This window comes from Calidris pugnax, unplaced genomic scaffold (assembly GCF_001431845.1).
Source record: "Calidris pugnax isolate Ruff unplaced genomic scaffold, ASM143184v1 scaffold70, whole genome shotgun sequence".
Lineage (NCBI taxonomy): Eukaryota > Metazoa > Chordata > Aves > Charadriiformes > Scolopacidae > Calidris > Calidris pugnax.
Window position 1 is genome coordinate 525717 of NW_015090862.1, and position 22808 is coordinate 548524.

General features: G+C 38.9%; 1 protein-coding gene across 5 annotated transcripts in view; it reads right to left on the reverse strand.

Annotated features, from left to right (window-relative positions):
- Positions 1-5488: 5488 nt before the first annotated feature.
- HMG20A (high mobility group 20A) overlaps positions 5489-22808 on the reverse strand; it is a 46585-nt gene continuing 29265 nt past the window's right edge. For all 5 annotated transcript variants that reach the window (XM_014944661.1, XM_014944663.1, XM_014944662.1 and 2 more), the window contains 7 exons: positions 21232-21447; positions 18134-18266; positions 17727-17758; positions 12673-12748; positions 11600-11815; positions 10787-10930; positions 5489-8417 (listed from right to left, as the gene is read on the reverse strand). In XM_014944661.1, the coding sequence (XP_014800147.1) occupies positions 10794-10930; positions 11600-11815; positions 12673-12748; positions 17727-17758; positions 18134-18266; positions 21232-21447 (810 nt within the window). In that variant the 3' untranslated portion in view covers positions 5489-8417; positions 10787-10793. The remainder of the gene's footprint in view (positions 8418-10786; positions 10931-11599; positions 11816-12672; positions 12749-17726; positions 17759-18133; positions 18267-21231; positions 21448-22808) is intronic.

Genomic DNA, 22808 nt, shown 5'->3' on the forward strand with positions numbered 1-22808 from the left:
CTCCACTCTGATCCTCTGCTTGTTTTGCACAAACCCTACTGCTTGCCAGACCTCTACATGAGCTCAGCCAATTCACAATATGTATTGAAAACTTTCAGCAAGAAAAATAGCCAGGTAGTTTTCTACTATTTTGATGAGTTAATGAAGCTCACAGTTGGGCAGGGATGCTCTTGGCTGGAGGAAGATCATAGTGAAGCTGGTACCACCATGCTGTATAAGCTTTAGCTCCAGAGAGCTGGCAGTGCTGTTTAAGTGTGAAGCTCTTGCAGGCTCTTGAAATGAAAACCAGCTCTGCAAAGACACAGAACTATGTAAATACCAACAGTTGCAAAGCTTCCATCACATGGATTTATGTATTCATAGCTCCTGCTAGTTGGGAAGCAAGAGGAGTCAGCTGTGTTCATTTTACATATCAGCCAACACACGGCATTAGCCTTAGCCAACTAGAAACCTTTATCCCAGCCATTCCTTGCTGTCAGAGCTCTGCAAACTGAGTTAATGGTTTATTCACTGTGCCAGCATTTCCTTGTAACACAAGAATGCTTGCTGTACCCACTCCCACCCTGACCAGCCCTCCAGGCATAGTAGGAAAAGGATAATGTATCTGCATGAAATGAAGAAACAAAATAATGATTTAAAAAAAAAAACAAACCACTAAAAAACCCTCCACCCAAAACACAAGAAACTACCATCTGCCTAGGACAAAACCAGGGAATTGATTTAAGTTTCCACACGCAGAAGCTCTCTGGCACTGGCTCCCCCTAACAGCCTTTTTCACTGATTTTGAGATACCAGGATTTCTCATTAGAGGGCACTGCTTCCCCCAGTAGAAAATGGGTTCTTTTCCTTCTGCGGATACATGTTTCAGACATCTGGAAATGTACATTTACCACATAACTGTGAAGTTCTGAAATGAGGGTGCAGCTGGGATTCCATTTTCACATTTGCTACTCTTTCTGTTCAAAAGCACTTTAAGAATGTATGGAATTTTCAGGTCTGAATCCAAACTTACTGAGGCTAAAAACTCAACCATTTCTGCACCGGCAGTAGGTGAACATTAACCTCAAGAGTAAATGCAAATTCTAGTCCCGTATCCTCTTATTCCCACTGTCTTTTAGATTTTTAATGGGGTGAGGGCAGAAGGTAATTCTTACCTTTTTGGAGGAAAAAAAAAAAGGATGATAAACAGAATTTGACTTGGTACATTTACATATGCCAGGGCCACTTGTTATTAAAGCTAATAAGCAGATGACAAATGACACCCTTCCCTCCTGCACATCAAGTTCATCACATATGCTTGAAAGCCACATGCTGATAACACAGCTACATTTCTTCTAAAGGAGCAGATGCTCTACTTCTGCAGAAGTGGTTGAAAAGAACCAGAATCTTTTGAGGACAACGTCAACACCCTCCATCAGCCATACTCACACACAAGGCAAACAGCATGTGTGCTGCTGTTTCAGCACATACACAACACTGATGCTAAAAAAGCCACAGTCCTTTCCAGGAAAGGCATTAGATCAGTTTTCTGGAGCTTTCCACTCTGCTGGACTCAGCCATCCTGCTGGCTCGCGCTTCCGCTAAACTTCCTGCATCTCTTCCCCCACTCCAAACAGGTTAATTCTCTTCCTCCGATATTAAAGATACAAAAACAACTCGAGCAGGAATTTGAAGTGTCATAGAGGAAAAGAAACATCCTCTGAGAAGAAACAGAATACTAACACAGTTTTTAACATCCAATTTGAAGGGTGAAGGGTTGAAACAGTATGTTAATAGGCCTAAAATTTCAGCTTGGGATTTCTCTGCAAGTGTCCTGAGCTTAAGCAATATTATTTCACATAAATTAGATGAGGGAATTCTCTCTTGACTAACACTGGAACAGATTTAATAAAACTAAAACTGCCCATATGAGATAGAAAGAGAAATCCCATGGTACTATTACTCCAGATTGAAAACTAGACCTCCTCCTGATTCTCAGCCAGCCAGGTATTCCGTTGATGTGATTCTTTACTCAATTCAAGGAAGTGAGATGGATAACTAGTAGCCAAGGATTTGGACAGGCAGAACTCTTTACATGTAAGCATTTTGAACAAAAAGATCAGATGGATTTCAATGCACAGACATACTTCTAGGGGAAAATGAGAATGACTTTCAGAGCATGAGTGAGCAAAGCTACAAACTTGTAAACAGTAGTATTTAACAACTTCAGGAGATGAAGCATTTCATCAACAGGAAAAGAGAAAGCCGAGAATCTTCGAATCCTCCTATATCTTACAATAACTTACATCAATTCAACAACAATACACCATTACGATTTAATATCAAGAAGACCAAATTTTTCAACCACGCTGTACGTGGGGCGCAGGGCCAGCTAAAATCAGCACCAGAAGCCTATTGCCAGGCCTGAGTGCAGATATGCACGTAAGGAATGAATTGTAACAAATTGCTTAAGTATTTATGCTTACAATATTAATATTAAACATACGCATGTTAGTAAGTCTGTAAGAGTACTCTGGTTATGTTCTTCCTAATTACCTTTATTTACTTTTCCTAAAGTTTATATTCTATAAGCAGTAGCGCTTGTGACCGCCTGGAATCTTTTCCAGTTACCAGCAGGAGAATCACAGTTTTCTGTTTGTTTAAACCAGAGAGCTTCTCAACTCTTTAATCAAAACTTTCCTTCGCACACACCACAAGCAACCTGACTAACAAATTAGCAAAATAAACTGATACCCAAGTTCCCTGAAGAACCTTGTGTTTCCACAATCTCTAACGTAAAACAACTTTCCTTTTAGTATTGCAAAACCCCAATTTGTGCCACATTCCCAGTATGAACTGCTGGAGCCCCCAGCAGGCCCCTTCAGAATCCCACTCTATTATTTACCACGCTAAAAAGAGGGAATGTTCTCTTTCCCTGACACACGCAAGCGAGGGCAGAAGTTTTGCTACACAGAACAGCTTCTGATATCAGCAAAGTATTTACATAGACTCGTAGGAGGATGGGGGCTTAAGTTCTGATGACACAAACCTGGATATAAAGACACAGCACGAAGGAGATAAAGAGCATTCAAAATAAAACATAGCTGGTTAGCAAAACGCAATGGCTTCAAATCCCATTCATGGCTTAAAGTGGGTACACTGTTTTCAGTACTTAAATGTATTCTCAGAAAATAAGTATTCCCAGATATTTTTTGAAGAATACATGCTTCCTCAGGATTTTTGCTTTAAAGGGTGCTTTCTTGTTTTTTCTTTCTATTTCTGATATATAGCTCTGATGTGGCAAGTAATTTGGGGAGTCAATATTTATGAGTGTAAGTCTAGTCAACTCAGCAGAGCCATTCACAAGCAGGAAGTTGACCTCACGCTTAAGCACTTCAGGACCAGGACCTAAAACCCAGTTTTAACCATTTTCACATGACCCAATTCTCCACTTAACTGGACAATCCCTTCTCTTATATTCTTTCTCTACTTCTCCATCTTTATGCAGATCTTCTCAAATATTACTTCAGCACTTCATGAAGCAATTAACAGAACCGATAGCATTTCAGCATTAGTTTCCCTTATTAGGATTCATATGCAAATAAAACCTGGATATTTTAAAATAAACATTGATTTCAAAGCTACATTGCTGTCTGAACACTGTGTTGTGGCTACAGACAGACACAAACACAATAAACCTGTGTTGCATTTGTCCTCATACGAGGGTGAAACATAAATCAAAGATGGAAAATGAGATAATAGTAGATCATTCATCTCAACTCCCTCCCAAAATAACTTCGAAATAGAGATCACACACTAGCCATAGTTGAGCAATATCCACCACTGGCATCGCACCTCTTTTCTCTACGGTGTTTTTCTAAGTTAGTAGACTTTAGAGTAGGTAAGCACATGCTTTCATGTCTAGTACAATTTGTACAGCCACCTTTTTCTCTTGCTGCCCTCCAAAATTCTGCTTCGAAATAGCCAAGCTACATTAGCTTGTCATTACTTTGGTATGAATATTCAAAAACTTCAACAGGTCTCTATATGCCAGTAATAGCACAGACTTAAGCTTCAAGGTTTCACAAACTCCAATTTCTATATCTTCAAATACACAAGCCACCAGTGTCTACTCATTAAATAATAAAAAACAAACCCCCACAGCATAAAAATTCCAAGTTTATTAATATAAACCATAAATCAGTTCTTTATAAATGTTAGTCCTTGTATTACATAATGGCTGTGGATATTTTACCACATACCAAAATGGTACAATGCATACAAAATCCAAAGATTTTGCAATTAAGATGGCAAGTCATGAATATATTCAAAAAAGTTAAAGAAACCCTCAGTACTATGAGCAATGAGGAAGAAAGAAGCAGCAAAACTATTCCGGGTTTCACAAGCAGAAAAATTCTACAGTAGAAGTAGAGGACAGGCCTGAGTGTACCTTTTCAGATTCCAAATACATTATCAACAGGAACTTGCCTGAGGAAAGGAAGTGTTTTTTTCCTTTTAAAAGAACCCAAAGGCCTCAACTCCCCCCTAATTTCCCTTAAATGATTATTAATCATCGTTCCAATTGACCAGCAGCAGAGTAAACAGGGGGTAACAAACAAAAAACCAGTGGAACTATGTCACTACACTACATTGTCTTAAATTGAACATGATTGACCGCCATCTGCTCCTGATGCCACCTACAGCCCTGCAGCTTAGAAAGGAACTACACTGTTGTCTTATAATGAATTTATTGCAGCTTTGCTCTTTTTTTTTCCTCCAGGTGTGCACCTATTACCTGTGCACTCCAGGTGTTTCACTATCACCTTCTCCAACTCCAGACTAGCCAGTGTCACTTGGCATCTATTCTCCTGCAGGAGACTTCCCTATAATATTTTTATTTATGTCTCTATCATTTCATAATTTGTGTTTTACACAATCTCCCAAAGCATTGTAAATCTAAACGTGCAGTCTGTCCCAGATCAGAGATACTAACCAAACCAAGCCTGTTGATATACACCAGGCAATTATTTGGCAATCAAAATAATGATGTAGTACCACAAAAGTAACATAAACACATAGTTGTTTACAACATTGTGACCTCAGAAAGAGCACCAGTGCAGGCAGAAGTCATCCAGACTTCTCCACAGTACAGATTTCACAAGGCTACAGTTTGGGCCCATCCTCAGCATGCAGGAGGGAAGACACATGATAAAAATCTAGCAGGGGAAAAGAAATCCAAATGGAGGGCAATAGGTATGACAAAGGAGGGTCTTCTAGGAAGAGAAAATAAACAGTGGTGGGAAATTAGGTAGGACAAAGAAAAATAAGGATGTCAAAAAAGGACTGAGGGAGAGACACTACGTTTTTAAAGTTACTCAAGTTGGGGAACAAAGACGACAGGAAGGGCCTTGATGACAATTACCTATAACCAAAGAACTCTGAAGTTTTCATCACTGTAATAACTACTTCCTTTAGCTTTTTCAAAGGGAGACACGCTTATGACAGAGGGGAAAGGACACATTATTTTATTTCAACGGTTAATGTGGAGTTGCCAAAATCTCTCAGACAAGAGAGCAATGCTAGTAATAGTTCTTTCTTGAAAATGCAGTTAAAATTGAATCAGAATGGATTCAATGTTGAACAATTTTAATGAAGCAAGTGTCGAACATGCACATCAACTTCTTAAAAACAAAGAAACTCCAAAGTTTAATTACAAAATCATTGTACAGAAAACTTGGCATCTCAACAATTCCAAACACATTAATCCAGCAAATGGATTCTGTTCTCATATATTTCTCTTAACATTTCTCTAAGTGACAAAAGCATTTTATTCCGCTCTTCTCCTTGACTTCATTTTTTACTCTTTTTTTTTTGTATCAGCCAACACTGAAAAATGTAAACTGAAGTGACACTCAGAAAACACTGGAAAGAAAAAAAATCCATTTTTATAGGGTTAATCAATGTAAATAAGAAGCTTCTTAGTGAGACAAAACATCATCTGTCATGTCATCAGTGAGAAAGAAATTATTCTTTCCCTAAATGCTTTTAGATGGGTTATACCACCTCCCCTCCTTCCTCATGGGAAAAAGCAAAAGATTTGTCAGCCCCCAGCTAATCATATCACCTTAAATTTCCTAACCCATAACGCTTGCATGCTACTCAACAGAATGATGCATTAGCAGGATGTCACAAGCTGAGAGTTGCATTGGATTTATGTAAGCAGGGGCAGCCTGCAGCCACCCATACCTTATTTACGGTCTATCTTTGTCACAGCCTGGAACTGCATCCTACCATCACATTACATTGCAATTTCTGGAGTCTTTATGGGATACAACTCCAGATATTAGGTAAGATACTGTGTAGAATTTTGTACATCAGCTTTTGGCTATGCAGTGCATTTTGGCCACTTCAATACAATTCAAATATCAGCAATTCTAAAAAACAAGATACACCCAGGAGATGAAGGTATCGGCGCTTCTTCTGGAGACATTATTAACCTGTAGGATTTTCCCCCTGCACAATATTTGTTATAGAATCCACTAAAGAAGTTCATGCCAACATCAGCTGGTCTCATTCATGCTAAGGGAAACGGAGGTCAATGCAGCAAATGAAGGTTCCTTTTTGTGAAGTCTTGAAAATGAAACCGAAGACAAGAGAAAGGAGTTTCCTCCCCGAAGGAAGACTTGAATTTACATGGAAATCCTTGCTGCTTGGCTCCAGCTATAAGCCCATGAGTAAGCGGAGACCTGACATACAAGGTGTTGACCTGGAGATGGCTTCAGGCAAGCATGAAGTCCATGTGTACAGCGTGGGAAAAGAAGAAACTGCTTTTTAATCTTCAAATACTTGCGTTAGAGACACATTAAAGTGATGCTGACTGCAATGCACTCCAGTGATGAAAGCAATCGCCAATTTATAACAGGAAAAAAAGATTTCTTAAGGATGAGCAAGGAGATTGTCATGTGGAAGAAAGAGGATTTCAACCACTACCGCAAAGTCCAGAGATGTCCAACAAGTGCTCAACCAAAGTCTGAATTAACAGTTGGACAGGAGCCAAAGGGCAGCAAATGATTTGCATAAGTTAGTGCAGACAGTAGATGCCTTCATCTTTGACAGGAGGTGCAGAGTAGCTCAGCAAGATTACAGACTCCAGCATGCAGAGTTCTACTTGATGCAAGTGAAAGGCCATTTAGGTCACGTTGGAACATAATATGCTGAATGCTATAGGCTCCACAGGCTGTACTTTAACTGTAAAAAAGGTGAAAGCACTTTATGGGCTGTAATGTAAAATTCCATGGGCTGCTATGTGGACCTAGCTGCTAATAACCTTCTCTGCTGTAATAATTAATGCAAAAATACATGTGCTGCTTCCAGGCATATTGCTTCCCAGCACTGTGACTTCAGGAGGGCAGAAAAAACTGCAATCCCCCTGCCCATTTCTCTTTTTATAGAATACTGCTCTCACCATGAGATCATTCTCTCAAAATCAAAACAGTAACATTAAGTTAGACTGAGCAAGATATCAGAGGAAGGGCAAACTTTGTGTTTTTAGTCTGAAATAGAGATTCCTATTTTCCTTGAACTAGCGTTTCACTTTCTATCATGATTGCCACTGACTTTTGCAGTAGTAAAATGCTCCACCAAACATTTTTAAGAGATAACAGGAGACCTTCAGAGTAAAACAAGATGCTATGTGCAAGAGAGGTGCTTGAAGAGAGCGGGGAGAGAAGTCTGTCTTAGAGTAGAATCAAGCCACAAAGCGCCCATCACAGCCAGTCTCTAGCAAGGAGCCAACTCACATTGTAGAAGTTGCAGGCTAACAAAAACCAACACGATTCTGCTTAAAAAAAAAGAAGCTTATATAAACATAGCAGGCAGGGTAGGACAAGACAGTGCACCAAGGAAGATGGCCTGTTATAGTAGAGAACATATGCGCTGCTATCCAGTACTGCAAGTATCAGATAACAAGATCAAAAGAAGAAAACTAAAGGGGAGGAAGGTAATCCCACAAGATAAACACGAAAGCCAAAAAGTAAATGACACTAGAAGACAGCAGGCAATATAACACATCAAAGTTATTACTACAACACGTAGGTTGACTTCATTTCACGAACGGCGAGATTTTATCTCCACAGTCAGCCCGTCTACAGAACGTATGCACCTCACACCCAGCAAAATTAATAAGAAACTGAAGATTGCACAAAAGTTGCATGCTCTTAAATGTTTACACAGAGGACAGTTCCAAATGTTTAGTGGGTGGTGTCCGTGGCTTCTTACGACCTTTTAATGCATCGATCTGTTTGTCTCACTGACAAACCACAAAGGCAGGGACCAGGACAAACCTGCAATTCTGCCTCCCACCCCTTAGTCCTTCCCTCATGGCTTCTTATTCCACACTGGCCAAAAAAATTTTGTAAAGCATCCCTGGGTCACGAGACCTGCAGACGAAACAGAAAAACAAGCATTAGGAGACTGGGAGCTGCAAGCACTAAACACGCACCATGACATTACTGTTTGGATGGTTTACCTGGAAACACAGTATTAAGAAGGCAGAGCAAAGAAGCCTACAGAGACAGAACTGTAACTGAATTCCTGTTCCCATCCAAAGAACACAGTGCTAAATAATGAAAAACTTCCTTTTCTCCCCCATATACGGTTTGCACAAAGAAGTTCTCTTTACCATGCAGTATAGAAAAACAAAAAGATGCAAATAGTCAAATAGTCACTAAATACAATGTACGGAGCCACCAAAAGCCATTTCAGTTTTATGAAGTAGAGTAGTTTCCAAGAGTATCATAATAAACAATTTTTTTTCTATGAAATTGATTTGTAATACGTTTCAAGCTCAAACCATTTGGTTGATAGAGAGTACACTTAGGAGAATATACTTCATATGCATGTTAACAAATGACGGTGACAGTCTGCTGACACAGTTTATTGGATGCCAGCTGAATCTTTCTATCCAAAGCTTCCTTCTTTGCTAGGGAAGCCCTACTTTTTTCTAGGTCTGCATTCAATAAAGCCTAACCTTCTTCCTAAGATTTTATCAAAAAAGTATAATCATTACCAACTGAACATCACTGTAATTAATAGCCCTATAAATTACTTGATCACCATAACCAGTCAGATGCATGTATTTATATAATGAAACTAGGTGATTATTAATCACATTTTTAATTGCGTCACACTACTCTGCTGCTGAAAAGAGAGAGGGAGGGGGAAGGAGGGAATAGAGTCCTATTTTTCAAATATAAAGTGGAAGGAGTAATTCTAAACTGAGAGTTATTTTTTCCAAACCAATTACAGGTGAAACCAGTATATCCAAAAGAAAGATATTTGCATTGTTAGGAACACAGAAAGCGCCCATCATTTCAGCAGTAAGACTCTGCCTGACACAAGAACCAAAGTCTAGATTTTAGTAGCCTTGAGACATTATTTTTCTTGGCAAGGTGTCTAAAGGACAAACATCTGTTTCAGGGCCTGTCATGCCCTTCTAATAACTGATTGATGAGAAACTACTTTCCCTCTTATACGTTCTGCAAAACATCCCCATCCCCTGATTCTCTTTCTGAGCTTAAGAATGCTAATTGAAACCAGTATACGAAAATGAGGAGGTTGATGAGCTACTGAAAAATCCCAGACCTGGATAGACAAGCTGTTCCCTTCATAAATAGCAGCAGTAAAGGCACTTCTTTATTCTGCTGGGAGCTCAGTCATCTCTTGGAACTATAGTCCGTTCCATCTGGCTACCCTCTGGAAGGACAATGATCTTTTAGCTTAAGCCACACTATAATGGGGAACGCGTAATTAACTGTTCTACACAGTATCACAAAAGGTCAGAATCAGAAGGGATGAAAAGCCCTGTCTTCATATTTGCAGATGGCACAACGCAGCTTTATTTGCATTTCTAAACACTCTTCAAGGCATGCACGGTAGATCTCTACATAATAAATGCTTAAAGAATCCAGATATGGACGCAGTTAAAATAGAAGTAGGCAAACACCTAATTGCTGTCTAGTGCTTTGCATCATGGGGGGAGTGGGGGACTAAGCGGTGTGGGAAATGCAAAGCAGCACAACAGTGCAGAAAGACTGATATTTCTTTGTTGATTTCTTTTTCTACTCAGTTCCTTATTAAAGTTTTCTAAGCTGTTAAACAGAAGCAAAACTACAGAATGATGAGCTCAGTAATAATCTACGCATAAGCCACATGATCATTAAAGTCTCAGCAAATGCTACATACAGCCTAAACCACAAATCAGAGCTTCATTTACATGTAAACTGTCATATCCAGGTGAGCTTGACTACAGGTGTTACTGAGCAGGTAGTTGTATGGTATTTTCAGTTTATTATAGCGATGAGTTCACCTGTAACCTCTTGAGACAAATTTTCTCCGTGACCATCAGATTCTACAATTAATGTAGAATTTTTCAGATTTACTTCACTCAAAGAAAGGAACCTTCTTCTAAATTAGTCACCTTGTTACTAAAAGGTAAATAATTTTTCTTCCTTTTTTTTTTTTACACCATTCTGTCACTATTCTTATTCACCTTACACAAATACAACGAATAATAGGACAAACAGTTATTTGTCTTTATACAGAAGATGTTGGAGCCAAGGGGAATTTCAGAACCCTTTAATGCTATTGGATTTTTTTCAACCCCATTTGACTTTAAGTCAACCTGTTCCTATGGCTTTGAGGAAGAAACTTACAATATGGTGAGATGAGCACAAGAATCAGTGTCAGAACAAGTGCCAGAGGTACAGAGAAGATGCAAAACAGAAGCAGCCTAAGAGAGAGCACTTACCCAGTCACTAGCGTTCAAGTCTGTTTACCACATCTCGAACTGTGGCTATGAGGTTCTCGTTCTCCTGTGGGTTCGCCATAATAATACTGTGCAGCCTATTCATGTAGGAATCAATAGTTTCCATCGTGGGTGTTTCCCCACTACCTACAGTTAATACAGTAAAATGAGCCACAGAATATTTAGATGATCGCAGCAATTCCAAAAAAGTTAAGACTGTAAGCTAAGGGCAATTTGTGCCAACATACAAATGGTTAAAGGAGGTGGTTTTGCTATGAACAATCTCATGTGACAGATTCTGTAAAATAATGTCCTCCTAACTCTGCCAAGTGAGTAGTACCAAGGATTTCAGGACTAAGGAAGCATGGCTTTCTTGGATTCAGGTCTCATAGTTGATTGTAACAAACTCCTTCAGTTGGACATTCACAGAATGTCAGTGCATTCCCTGGCATCTGACAACACAGATGCAGTATTTCTTTTTATCAAGGAACTTGCAGCTCCTGTCTTTTCTATTTAGTAACACTTTCACAAAACAAGTGAAGAAGAGCAGGGACTCTTTATTACGAAAAGAAGAGCCAGAAAATAGAAAAAAAATATGCCACATTGAATTGGAGCACTGACAGTGAACCTTTCCCCGCATGCATTTTAAGATTTCATTATTTAACACAACAAAACCTCAGAAACAACCAAGACCATAGAATTACAACAACAGGCCACATGTTGTAAATTCACAACATTGTAGAAATATCTGAAGTTAAATTTCACAGCCCAGTCAGTCGTAACAAATAAAAACACAACAAAAAAACCTGGTCTTACCTGGTAGTGGGACTCCAGCAAAGCTGGTTGTGAGAGCTTGGCGTAAAGTCTCTAGATGCTGCTGCAGCACGGTGTTGCGGCTACGCTCTTGTATCACGTCCACCTCCAATTTCTCCACCGCCGTACGCATACTCTCAACGTGCTTCTGCAGAGCAGCATTCCTCTCCTCAAACTCCATGTTGGATTTACGGAGCTGCCGCAGCTCAGCTTCACGTGCTGTGAATATCAACCCATTCCCATGTAGTCAAAAAAGCTATAAAAAATGTATCTATGATTGGTAGGCAATGAAGTAGAATGTTCTAGAGTGCTCAACTGATGATTACAAATGGTGCAGTTTTGGTTTATAGATGAAGCACCAACGGTGCCTACAATAGTACTTAAATAGACTTAATTTCTAGAGAGACAGACAAATTAGAAGATATTCAAAGCATCAGAATGTAAGTGAATAGGGGAATTGATTAGGAAGGAAGACTGCAAGACTGATTTCAAATGCATTCAGCATGGTATTGCTTAACAGCAGCGGTAAGAGGCCTACAGACAAGATGCTAGCTACAAAAATACAATTCTGTTGACCATCAGGAAAAAAGTGTCTGAATCTGAAGTCTGTTCAGCCAAGAAAGTTCCCAAGAAATCTAGCAAAACGTCCTAAACTTTTGGGACATGCAGCTATGAAAACCAAATAGAGTAACAGAAAATGTGTCAGTGGATTCTTCAACATATCCAGGGTTAAAAAAATATAACTAGCATGGATCATAATCATACCATATCTTAGGTATTTCTTCACCCTATAGAACAGCAGATCCGGCCTGGAATGGTTGGAACAGCAGCAAGTAGAGTTCAAACACCAGAAACATTCTCCAAAAAAGGATAGTTTCAGAAGACAAACCCAGGAAAAACTGCTGTTGCTGCCACCATGTTCATTAGAGGTAAGGTAACATCAAAAACACTGCCCAACAATACCCAAGTCATTACTTGAGCTGGGATGGGAGAGTGCAAGGACTTTCCAACTAGACAGCACCTGGCAAAAACTTTGGAAACACAAAGAGGTGGTGGCCTAGAAAAGTTTAACTTACCTTTACTATGATTCAGGAACTCTTCTGTGAAGATTGGAATATCAAAAACAGACCTCTCCTTTGTATCTGCTTCTTTCTACAAAAGAAAAGAGTAATAGATAGCTAAATACTGTTCATTTTCAGGAATTCATTACATTGTTTTGATCAAGAGAATAGGAACAGAGGGGAGACCAAAAACTGAGGCAGATCAAGAGCTGAGTGGATGGAAGATACTGCCAGCTCCTACCAAGAAAGGCCAAAGGGTAGGTCTCAGCTTTTTAAGATAAAGGTTTAATAAAAGCCAAACACCATTCCCAATAAATGCCATATAGCATACTAAAATATACCCTTTTGCTGTAATGAAATTGCACATCAGAATCATTCCGTTTGAAAACTATCTGAATTCATATATATTTTCTTCTGGAAAGCATTCCACCATCAACCACTTGACATATTCTGAAATAGTCTATACAGGAATATCAACAAAGAGGAGATAAAGAGAGCAAAATGCAGTTAGTTTCATGGTTCTTTGTCTTTCGCTACCAAAGTGGAAAAGAAAACAGCCAGGAAAAAGAACAGCTAAAGGAAAAATAACCTACTTTTCCACAATGTACCAATTCCACATGTCTGTTCCAAACTGGAAGAGAGGTCTTTTTTAAACATTTATATGGATACTGCCACTACTGAAAGGAAGTGTATAAACATGATTTCTAAGAATCTATGCAGAAACCTGCTTACAGAATACGTAGTATCTTTGAAGGATAAAAGTGAGTACTTTTAAAGCAGGAAATGCTCTATACCTTAGTCAAAAAACCCCTTAGATTTGAATCAAGGAAAAAAACAACTGTAATATACTTCAGTCACCATTTCTACATGTCAAAATCAACAGAAATTAATGTTTGCTTTAAAGCCTTGTCTTGACAAAGATAATGCAAATTTGGTTTGATAAACTGTAGCAACTACAATCAACTCGTTACTTAATATAGAAACAGTTAAGCAGGAGCAAATCTCTGTGGAGAAAAGCTTTTCAAACCTTTCAAACACCTTGGTTGATAATGTACCATGAATTCATCCTCCAAAATTATGTAGTGTCAAATATGATTTAGTGCCCAGCAGAAAACTGAAATGTTTAACAGCTGATAAGGGAATTCTGGCACCTGAGCTCACTGGTGTCTGCCACAAAGGGGACAGCTGAATGCCATTTGGCAGTCAACCAAGATAGACAAGACTAGATGGAACTTCAGATACTCTGCCTTTACCTGGGGAGACTCCCAATGGATTGTTTTTAAAGTAACAGATGAGGTGAGTTTTATTGTCTGCTAGAATTACAGCTAGGAAGAGCTCTGTATTTGCTGAGTGAGAACTCAAAGCTCCCTTGGCCTGAATCAACTGAAGAAGCACCAGAAACAGATGGGACTAGATGCAGGGGGAACAAACCTTCCCAGCTGTGAGACACCATGAGTAGGGTTTCACTAGGGGTTCACCATCACACACGCTCTTCACTGAAGTTCTAATACTGGATACTGTGGGGAAAAACTCTCACAAGTATCTATTTAGAAATAAGAAGTTATGCACAGAAGGCTGCATAGTGCATTTATTTTTAGGGAAGACTCCCTGGGTAGCTAGGAATTTAACCTCAAACCCTAGGATCTCAACACTAATATCCATTAAGAAATGTTGGTGGTTATGAAGCTTGGTTAAACCACTTATAAAGCATCCATCTTGGATGTTCTAATTCACACTAACTATGCGTGTAAAGAGGAACTGGCTTGGATCATTGCTGGCTCCTGGGGAACAGACAGTGGAAGAGAGGGTACTGTGAAGAGGAGAGGGCATTCTATTGGCAGCCCAAGGATACAGGTTCCTCAGGTAAAACCAAAAAATATAAAAATTAAAGCAATTAGATGAAGCTGTTCAGCTTCTGAAAGGCAACAAAGAAATCCTACTAAACAGAAGAGTGATCATGAAAACCACCAGTGCTCTTCCATTACAGAATACATTACCCAGCACATAAAAGATCCTCCTGAGAACTCTGAAGTACTTAAGCCACTCTGAGATTAAAACCTTATGGTTTTGATTACCTCCTACTGAAAAGGCCCAGTCTGTTCAGGTTGCATATCCCTTTGTCATCCCTCAAATCAAAAGAGAACCAAAATTATTGTTTCTATTATTGTTTCAGTTATTGTTGCCTTAAATAAGGCAACAATAAATAAGGCTGAGATGCTTGCAGACTGTCAACAAATAATACCATTGTCATCTGGCCATTAGAACTGAGACTGATCTTTGGAGGTTCCAGAACAAAACAGACTTTAAGTTCTTAAGAGACATGGTGAAGTATGGTAAAGAGAAAGACGGTTCCCTCAAGATTAAAACCTTATGGTTTTGATTACCTCCTACTGAAAAGGCCCAGTCTGTTCAGGTTGCATATCCCTTTGTCATCCCTCAAATCAAAAGAGAACCAAAATTATTGTTTCTATTATTGTTTCAGTTATTGTTGCCTTAAATAAGGCAACAATAAATAAGGCTGAGATGCTTGCAGACTGTCAACAAATAATACCATTGTCATCTGGCCATTAGAACTGAGACTGATCTTTGGAGGTTCCAGAACAAAACAGACTTTAAGTTCTTAAGAGACATGGTGAAGTATGGTAAAGAGAAAGATGAGATTTGGTGTGTGGTCATTCTTCTTTGTATGGTCAGGTGTAGACACGAGATTTGGTGTGTGGGGGTGTTAAGATCATTCTTCTTTGTATGGTCAGGTGTAGACAGTGAAAGAAACCGTTATAATATACATAATATTTCATTAAAAAAAAAAAAGCTTTCTTAGAGTAGATGGTTTTCTTCTTGCGTGCTTATACTATGGCAGCCATTTCCCTATCTTCAAAGGCTGTAGATATTATCAGGCAATGCCTAATCTCCCTGAGTTGCGTGTATAAATTTTTGAAATCTTGCCAGTAAAATGTTGTGTAACTGACTTCATGAAGCTAGACCTACTCTGAATCAAACAGCTTGAGAAAAAAAGCAGTAACGGAACAATGGAGAACAACTAACAATGGGTTGGTCACTGCTGATGACAATAGTTAATATTCCTATATGCCATATTTATTAAACTAGGATTTGGAGGAAGAAAAGTGTTTCATGCCCGCAGATAAGCTCATTGAGACAGCGTCTCCATGGTTTCATGTCCATACCTTATTAAAAGTTTCCTCTCACCTTCCCAAGCCTCATCCTTTTTTATTTCTTTGATAATTATTGGCATTTGAATTGTTCATTGCAATACCTTTTGGAGGTCATCTCTATATACAATATTTAAAATTAGTTCAACGCTGACTCTCAGAAACCAAATCATGAATACCTAAGTGGAGCAAGTGGAGAAGGAAAGGTTTCCTTGACCATATGTTCTTATGTTCTCTCAAGAAATACTTTAATCAGATCAAACCTACTGATCACAAACACAATGATAATAGTCAATCTGAATAAGAGAAAGCAGCAAGACAACAAAAAGCTTTAGTTTTACATCCAGTAACAATTTGAATATATGCTTCTAAAAGCAATCTAAATCTTTTCTGCTTCTTCCTTGCATGTGCAGGATTATAATACTTGACTCCTTTGCGGAAAAGATGTGAAAGCGTATCAGGAGATAAGCATGTGGAATTTTATATTATAAGTGTGAAAAATGCTAAGCAAAAGCATAGGCTTTCAGAAGAGGATGCCTCTCTAACATGTTGTTAGCTCAACTGTGTAATAACTACTTGATGAAGATTAGAAGCAGCACAGGGTATGGAGAACTCCTTTTTAACCACCACTATGACGTAAAATTTCAGCAGTGATTGTGTGAGTGAGAAGGATGAGAGGTAACACTCTGAATTTGCACCTGTTTGCCACCTGTATAATTCAAAGGTTATGTAAACATCACAGTCAAGCCTTCAGTAATCTGTTTTTGTACAATTAAAGACTAATATAGATACAGTGACTATAGAATCAGATATCCTGCAGATTCTGTACTTCTAAAGATTAATTATACTGCAAGTACTTCCTTGAAGAGTTAATAAAAAGACATATCGAAGACATGCTAACAAAGCATTTTCCTGGAAGTGAAACTTATTTTCCTTAAAGTAGACCAGTTGTTGCCTCTCAGCAGTGCACAGCCTTGTCGCTATTGTAATGATCACATTAAGAAGCAACTTGATTGCTTTCCCAAGGCAAAAAACCTCACAAGGAAAAACAGATCTTTCAGAAAGGCCTACTGCTTACAAGCCAAGAGGCTGTGTATAAACAAGATTTTTCATTGCTTTTTGTTTGCAATTTATTGGTAACCATGACAGAAGCTCTGTGGCCCCAGGTCATACAACTGGAGAGAGAAAGTTTCAGGACTCCAAGGGGAGAGATACCATAGTGAGCCAGGATGCACAAGATTTGTGATATATTTCATCAACCAAAGCATAGGCATTTTTTTTCCAGACATTATTACTCTTTCCAATATTTACATCTGCAAAGGGAGGGGCAGAGCAGGAAGAGGTTTAAGCCACAGATGTCTCAATGATTTGGTTACTTCACCTATTTTTTTCTCAAGGAAGCCATAAGCATTCATGCTGCTGCAGAAAATCAGGACCTCAAAACAGCAACCTAAAGGTGTTAACTTGGAAGGTTTAACCAGGTCTCAAGCTATTTCTAAGTTTTATGTTGATGTTTACTTACCAAATAATAATTAAAATTCTCTGCTTTGAAAAATTTCAAAATAAAAATTTTGCAACTTGAAACTCTTAACACACCAGATACTTTAAGCCTCAATTATACTGACTTGCACCCATTGATTTATTTAACATTACAAAACAGATCTATGTACATGATCTATGTATGTACCCTACACTCCCACTTTATCTCAGATCATAAGCCCAAGAGTTACTAAAACTCAGTTGGTTTTAACTTTTGATCAAAAACTGCATGGGAAGAATTCATACTCTAAACCTCTGATTAGGGTCTTCAACTGGTATAAACTATTTTTTGACTTTACTAGAAGCTCTTGTCCCCTGAAAGCCTACCCACCGATCTAAGGGTAGAATGAAGATGTTTACCTCGTGATCATGGGCTTGCTGTCTTGCTCCATCTGAAAAAGAAAAAACAGACAAATACTCCAAAATGCATAACATTTGAGAAAACAAGAACTAAAGAATTAAAGCAGTTTCACAACGATAATTACAGAAGTTATAGACGGAAAACTTGTGCAGCTTTCCTAAGAAGTCACATAGAAACCGTGTCTAACTTGGATGCTTTCAATGCATCCTCCAATACAATCTAGATACAGCTAAATTTCCATAAATCTAATCACTTTACACACAGCTGATGCAAATGCCATAAAAAGAGCACATTCACATTTTAACAAGCCTTTAAATCAAAGGCTTCAAACAAGTGTCAGGCTAAATGACTAGCTGGGAATCTTCTGTTGTTCTAGCTAGGCACCTATTTTTATCCCATTCAATACCTTGTCTGTGTGATTTGCCTTTCTGTCTGTCCTGTGCTTTCCTGCTAAAGACTTTGTAGGCTTCAGTCTTCTGATACTGCTCCAGCTCCCGCATATAACGCTCCTTATCTCTATCTGCTTCATCAAGGTATCGCTGAAACAAAAAAGTCCAAGAGTTTCAGGGAGTTTCCTCCCCTTCAGGAGGAAGGGAAGAAAAACAACTTGTCAGATGAAGTGCTGATCCATTTCACCTATGCAAACAGGAAAGGAGTGAAGAAGCAATGAGAATGTGAGATGCAAAGACATAAGATTTCTGGATAAAATTACTGTATTCTGGTGTCCATTTTTCTTTTCTTTTCATTTTTTAAAAATTAAAATCACTATTCTGTTAACTCCTTTTGTTAGACCAAGAAGTAACCTGCTACTAAGCTACTCAACTGAGTATTACTTACACATTATAGATCAAATACTTAAGAACTGCCTTTCTGTGGCTGGGATAAAGTGCCACCAAACAAGAACACCGTAACAGATCATGTTTTAAGGTTCAGATCTGTAACAGCGGGGTCCCAATACACTCTTGTTTTCATGTGTCCCCCCCCACTCCCCCAGACAAAACGCACTACCATTCTACGACCACACACTTTGCCCATCTGTAAGGTGAACAAAACAGCATGCCTATTGGAAAAGAGAAGCATAAAGATAAAAAAGCCTAGGTTATATCAATTTAAGCTATCTGCACTTAGTTTAAAAGAAATCCTTTTTCTAGCCTGAAGATATTTTACACATCTACATAACAGAATAAAACAATCGGAGAATTCTTTAGGAGAGCTGGTGAACTGAAAGCCATTTAAGGAGTGGTGGCAAAACATAACTAATGGGATCATTTCAAGAAAAAAGTTGCTTTCCCTATTTTTTGCCCCAATGAGTTTAAAAATCAGAGTGAACTTTAGTCAGCTGGTACGCCTTTTATTTCCATTAAATCATCACGACAATACACGTAACAGTTATAAATTCCATGCATTTGCAGCGTTGTTTTCACCCTGCTGAGGACACTGTTAACATTCTGGATTGAAATGCAAATTTGGTGATGCTTGGTTTGCACTGCTTTTGGACATTGTCTTTTTCCATCAGACATTACTACTTTTCCATCTCCAGCAATGTGCTGCTGAAAGAGTGCAGTAGCTGAGTTAAAAACGATACAAGTTTTCCCTCATTAACCCACGTTTTGGATGGATTGTTTTGAATTAGTAAGAATGAGTTCCGCTGCACAACCTGTAAGTAGACCTCTACTTTTCTAGTGCAGATCTATACAACTCATTAGATATTTCCCCACACAGGGGAATAATAACAAGAATGATTATTAGGGTGTTTGCTTTAGGAGTGTAGTAATGGTCTTTTTCTGGGGGAGACTCACTATTTGGTCAGTCCAGTCAGCTCAACTGACCTGTCCTTACGCTCGCCAAATACAAAGGGAAGTAGCAAGACTGCAGGGCTGCAACAGGGGAAATGTGAGACTTTACCTTCGACTTTTATATCAAACATCCAGATGCCAATATTGCTAAAGATCAGCTACATCAGACATGCCTTCCCCCTGGATTATGGGACACTAACCTACAGCAGTAGTACGCTCTGACTCCACTGCTTGCTTCAGGATAACGACTTCATAGTTGTTAGCTAACCAGAACCAAAATTACTCAGCTTCAACAAGAATTTTGGGTGGCCATATAAGAGATGTGGGTTCTGAAGCAGCAGTGGCCTTCACTGCCTTAATAAAAAAGGGAAAGGAGAAACTGAAGGGAAGGAAGCGCTCAGCGGTCCTTCCCTGAGCTGCTATAGGTTAGAGGCTCACAGCTTTACTCAAAAAGGGATGGATTCCCCGGGGATAGAATAGAGATTTGAACTCAATCTCCTTTTTCCTAGATTTAAATTTTGTCTCCGAAATGACAAGAATATATTAAGACACTCTGCCTCTCTACCACTTGCCCTTTTCTTTCCTCTCCTCTTACAGCAGACATGAACATCATTCTCACTATAGATCTGTTACCACATTAACTGCTTTGCTTTGACACCTATTTTCTGGGTTATTTGGTTAAAATGCTATGCCTATGCACCATTTTATAATACCTCTGTATGACCTGTGTTCTACAAGCTCAGTAAAAAGCAACAAAAGGAACTCTTGTTTTCTGCATAATCCCATTTTTCATCCAGCCATCATAAAAACTTTCCTTAAAGTATTTTCAAAAACTTAAATATCCTGATAAATTCGTATTATAGCATCAAGTTACACTGTGATTTAACTACTGCTTTGCTGTAATCTCCAGTTGGTAATCGGGTGTGGATGGTAAGACACAAAGTCCACTCAGCAGCAGTTAAAGAACCAGAACCAATATTGCCTTGGTCTTCATTCACATATCAAACAGTGCAGAAGGCCAGAGTGGTCCCAAGTAGAAGACATCACATTCTGACCAAAAGTTGGAAAAAACCCTAAAACCCTTTTCCTGAGGTAATGTGTGTAGAAACTAGAACACGTAACTGTCCCTGTCCCATCCATTATACAGATCTCAACTTTCTTTCTAGGGCTAGCAATACTTCCAAAAAGTGTCTGAAAATTTATTCATGTGAACTATCTCCTTCAGTAATCTGTTTTTCAGGTCTGCTTGTCTTACTCTAAGACAGAAGCCATTTTTATATGTATTAATGAGTTTGTAAAATAAAGAGAACTGCAAAATCCTTCAAGCAGCTCTGAAATCCCACTGAATTCTCCTCAGCCACAGCGAATAAATGTCTGCCCCACCCTTCCAATGGCTTCAGCCTTGGAAACTGGTAGGTCTCAGCTCTAAATTACATTCAGATGAATTGCATAAACTATGGGATGTCTCACATGAGGACTATCCCCTGTTCTGAGCACATTCTTGCACTATTGAGAGGATACAGTTCTCCTCAAGTTACACCTGGATGAGATGCTACAGCCCTACCAGGATTCATTACTTGAATTCTGGAGAATCTGTGCCCTTATTATACCCAACTTTCAAACGCCTACATTAATTTCCTTACTGAACAACAATATTCCCGTTTAACAGCAATCACAATCCAACAAGGAAAAGGGAGTTTAATGGTACCCGTTTCTCCTCAGGAGGCAGTTTGCTCCATTCATTGCCCAGCATCCTGGTGATCTCTGGGAAAGGGACTTCAGGCCTCTTCGCTCGCAGCTGCTCCCTACGCTCGTTCATGAACCGCACATACCCTGTGAGGGGGGATTTGGGGGCATTGGTGTCCCTAAGGGGTTTCTTCCTCTTTCTCCCTTTGGCCCAGCCTCCTCGTTTAGTTCTTTGCTGCTGCAAAATGAAAATGGAAGAAAATTCAGATTGAGGGAAAAGAATTACCACCTCTGGAAGGAATAATTATTCATGTCTCAAACATTTTCACCAGGAGCATGTTGCTGCAATACATCCTTCTCCGTGGATGTAAGTTTCAAACCTCACTTTAGAGCAACTCTGACTTTCCTCTAAGTCAGGCCCAAGAAGTCTTATTGTGAAAAGTTGTTTGCAGTATCTCCTGATCCACAGGGACGATAAAGTAACATTTGCATCAACTTCTGATTGTAAAACCATGAGGGGATTGATAGTCCATGAAATTATCATTTTAATGCAACTGCAAATACTACTTAGAACTGCAAATGTTTTTTTTTTTAGTTGTTTGGGTTTTCTTAATTATTCTCACCCTCACACACCCTCCCCCAGTCATTTGCCTCAACATCACATTTTAAGAGATTTTGTGTATTAGTTAACAATTGTAAACTAGTTATTTTGCCCATTCCAAATCTTTCACCTTCATGCTTTATGTGCTCAAAACGTGGGTGAAAGGACAGTACATAGCTTTTCTATTCTAATCTATGTAAAGGATTTCCTTCCCTCTAACCACCTCCAATATTTCCAAATCTTCCACCTTCATGCTTTATGTGCCCAAAATGTGGGTGAAAGGACAGTACACAGGCTTTTCTATTCTAATGTATTGTATAGGATTTCCTTCCCTCTAACCACCTCCAATAGAGAGAAGAAAAAACTCTGAAGAAGGGAACATTGTAAAATTTGCCTGTGGCACACTGTGAGCTCACAGGAACGACATAATTACCACTCATCCTCCTGGTTTCACACTGTTACTATAGCATAAGAAAACAGTGTTGTCCAGAGAATGCTATATATGTACAAGTATTTCAGTACTTCTAAACTCTCCCCAAATCAACATGTTCCTGCCATGATATTAGCTTTAGTCTCCTTTCTGGAATTTTATTGCTTCCTTAAACAAGGACCTCACAGCTGAAGACAACCTACAAGGAGGAGTATCAAATGCATCTATCAAAAAAACCAAAACCATTTCCATGTCAAAATCAGTGCAGGATGGTACATAAGGTATAGTCTAAAGTATTAAGTATAATGCTTTCAAAGACAAGAGTTACTCCCAGAAGAGTACAACGGTCTCACTTTCCTGACTCACAAGAGATAAAATAAGTTGTGACAGCCCAATATGTAGTTTTGAGAAAAATAGTGTATGTAGTACAAGTCTGTGGACCCTGCTGGCTAAGCGAGAGACATGTGTGCTGTTCTCTGCAGCTTTCCTTGGCTGGTTGCATGCAGTTGTGCAACACAGAAAACTAGAGGGAATCAAAAGATGAAAATGGCAAATGAATGAAAATTTG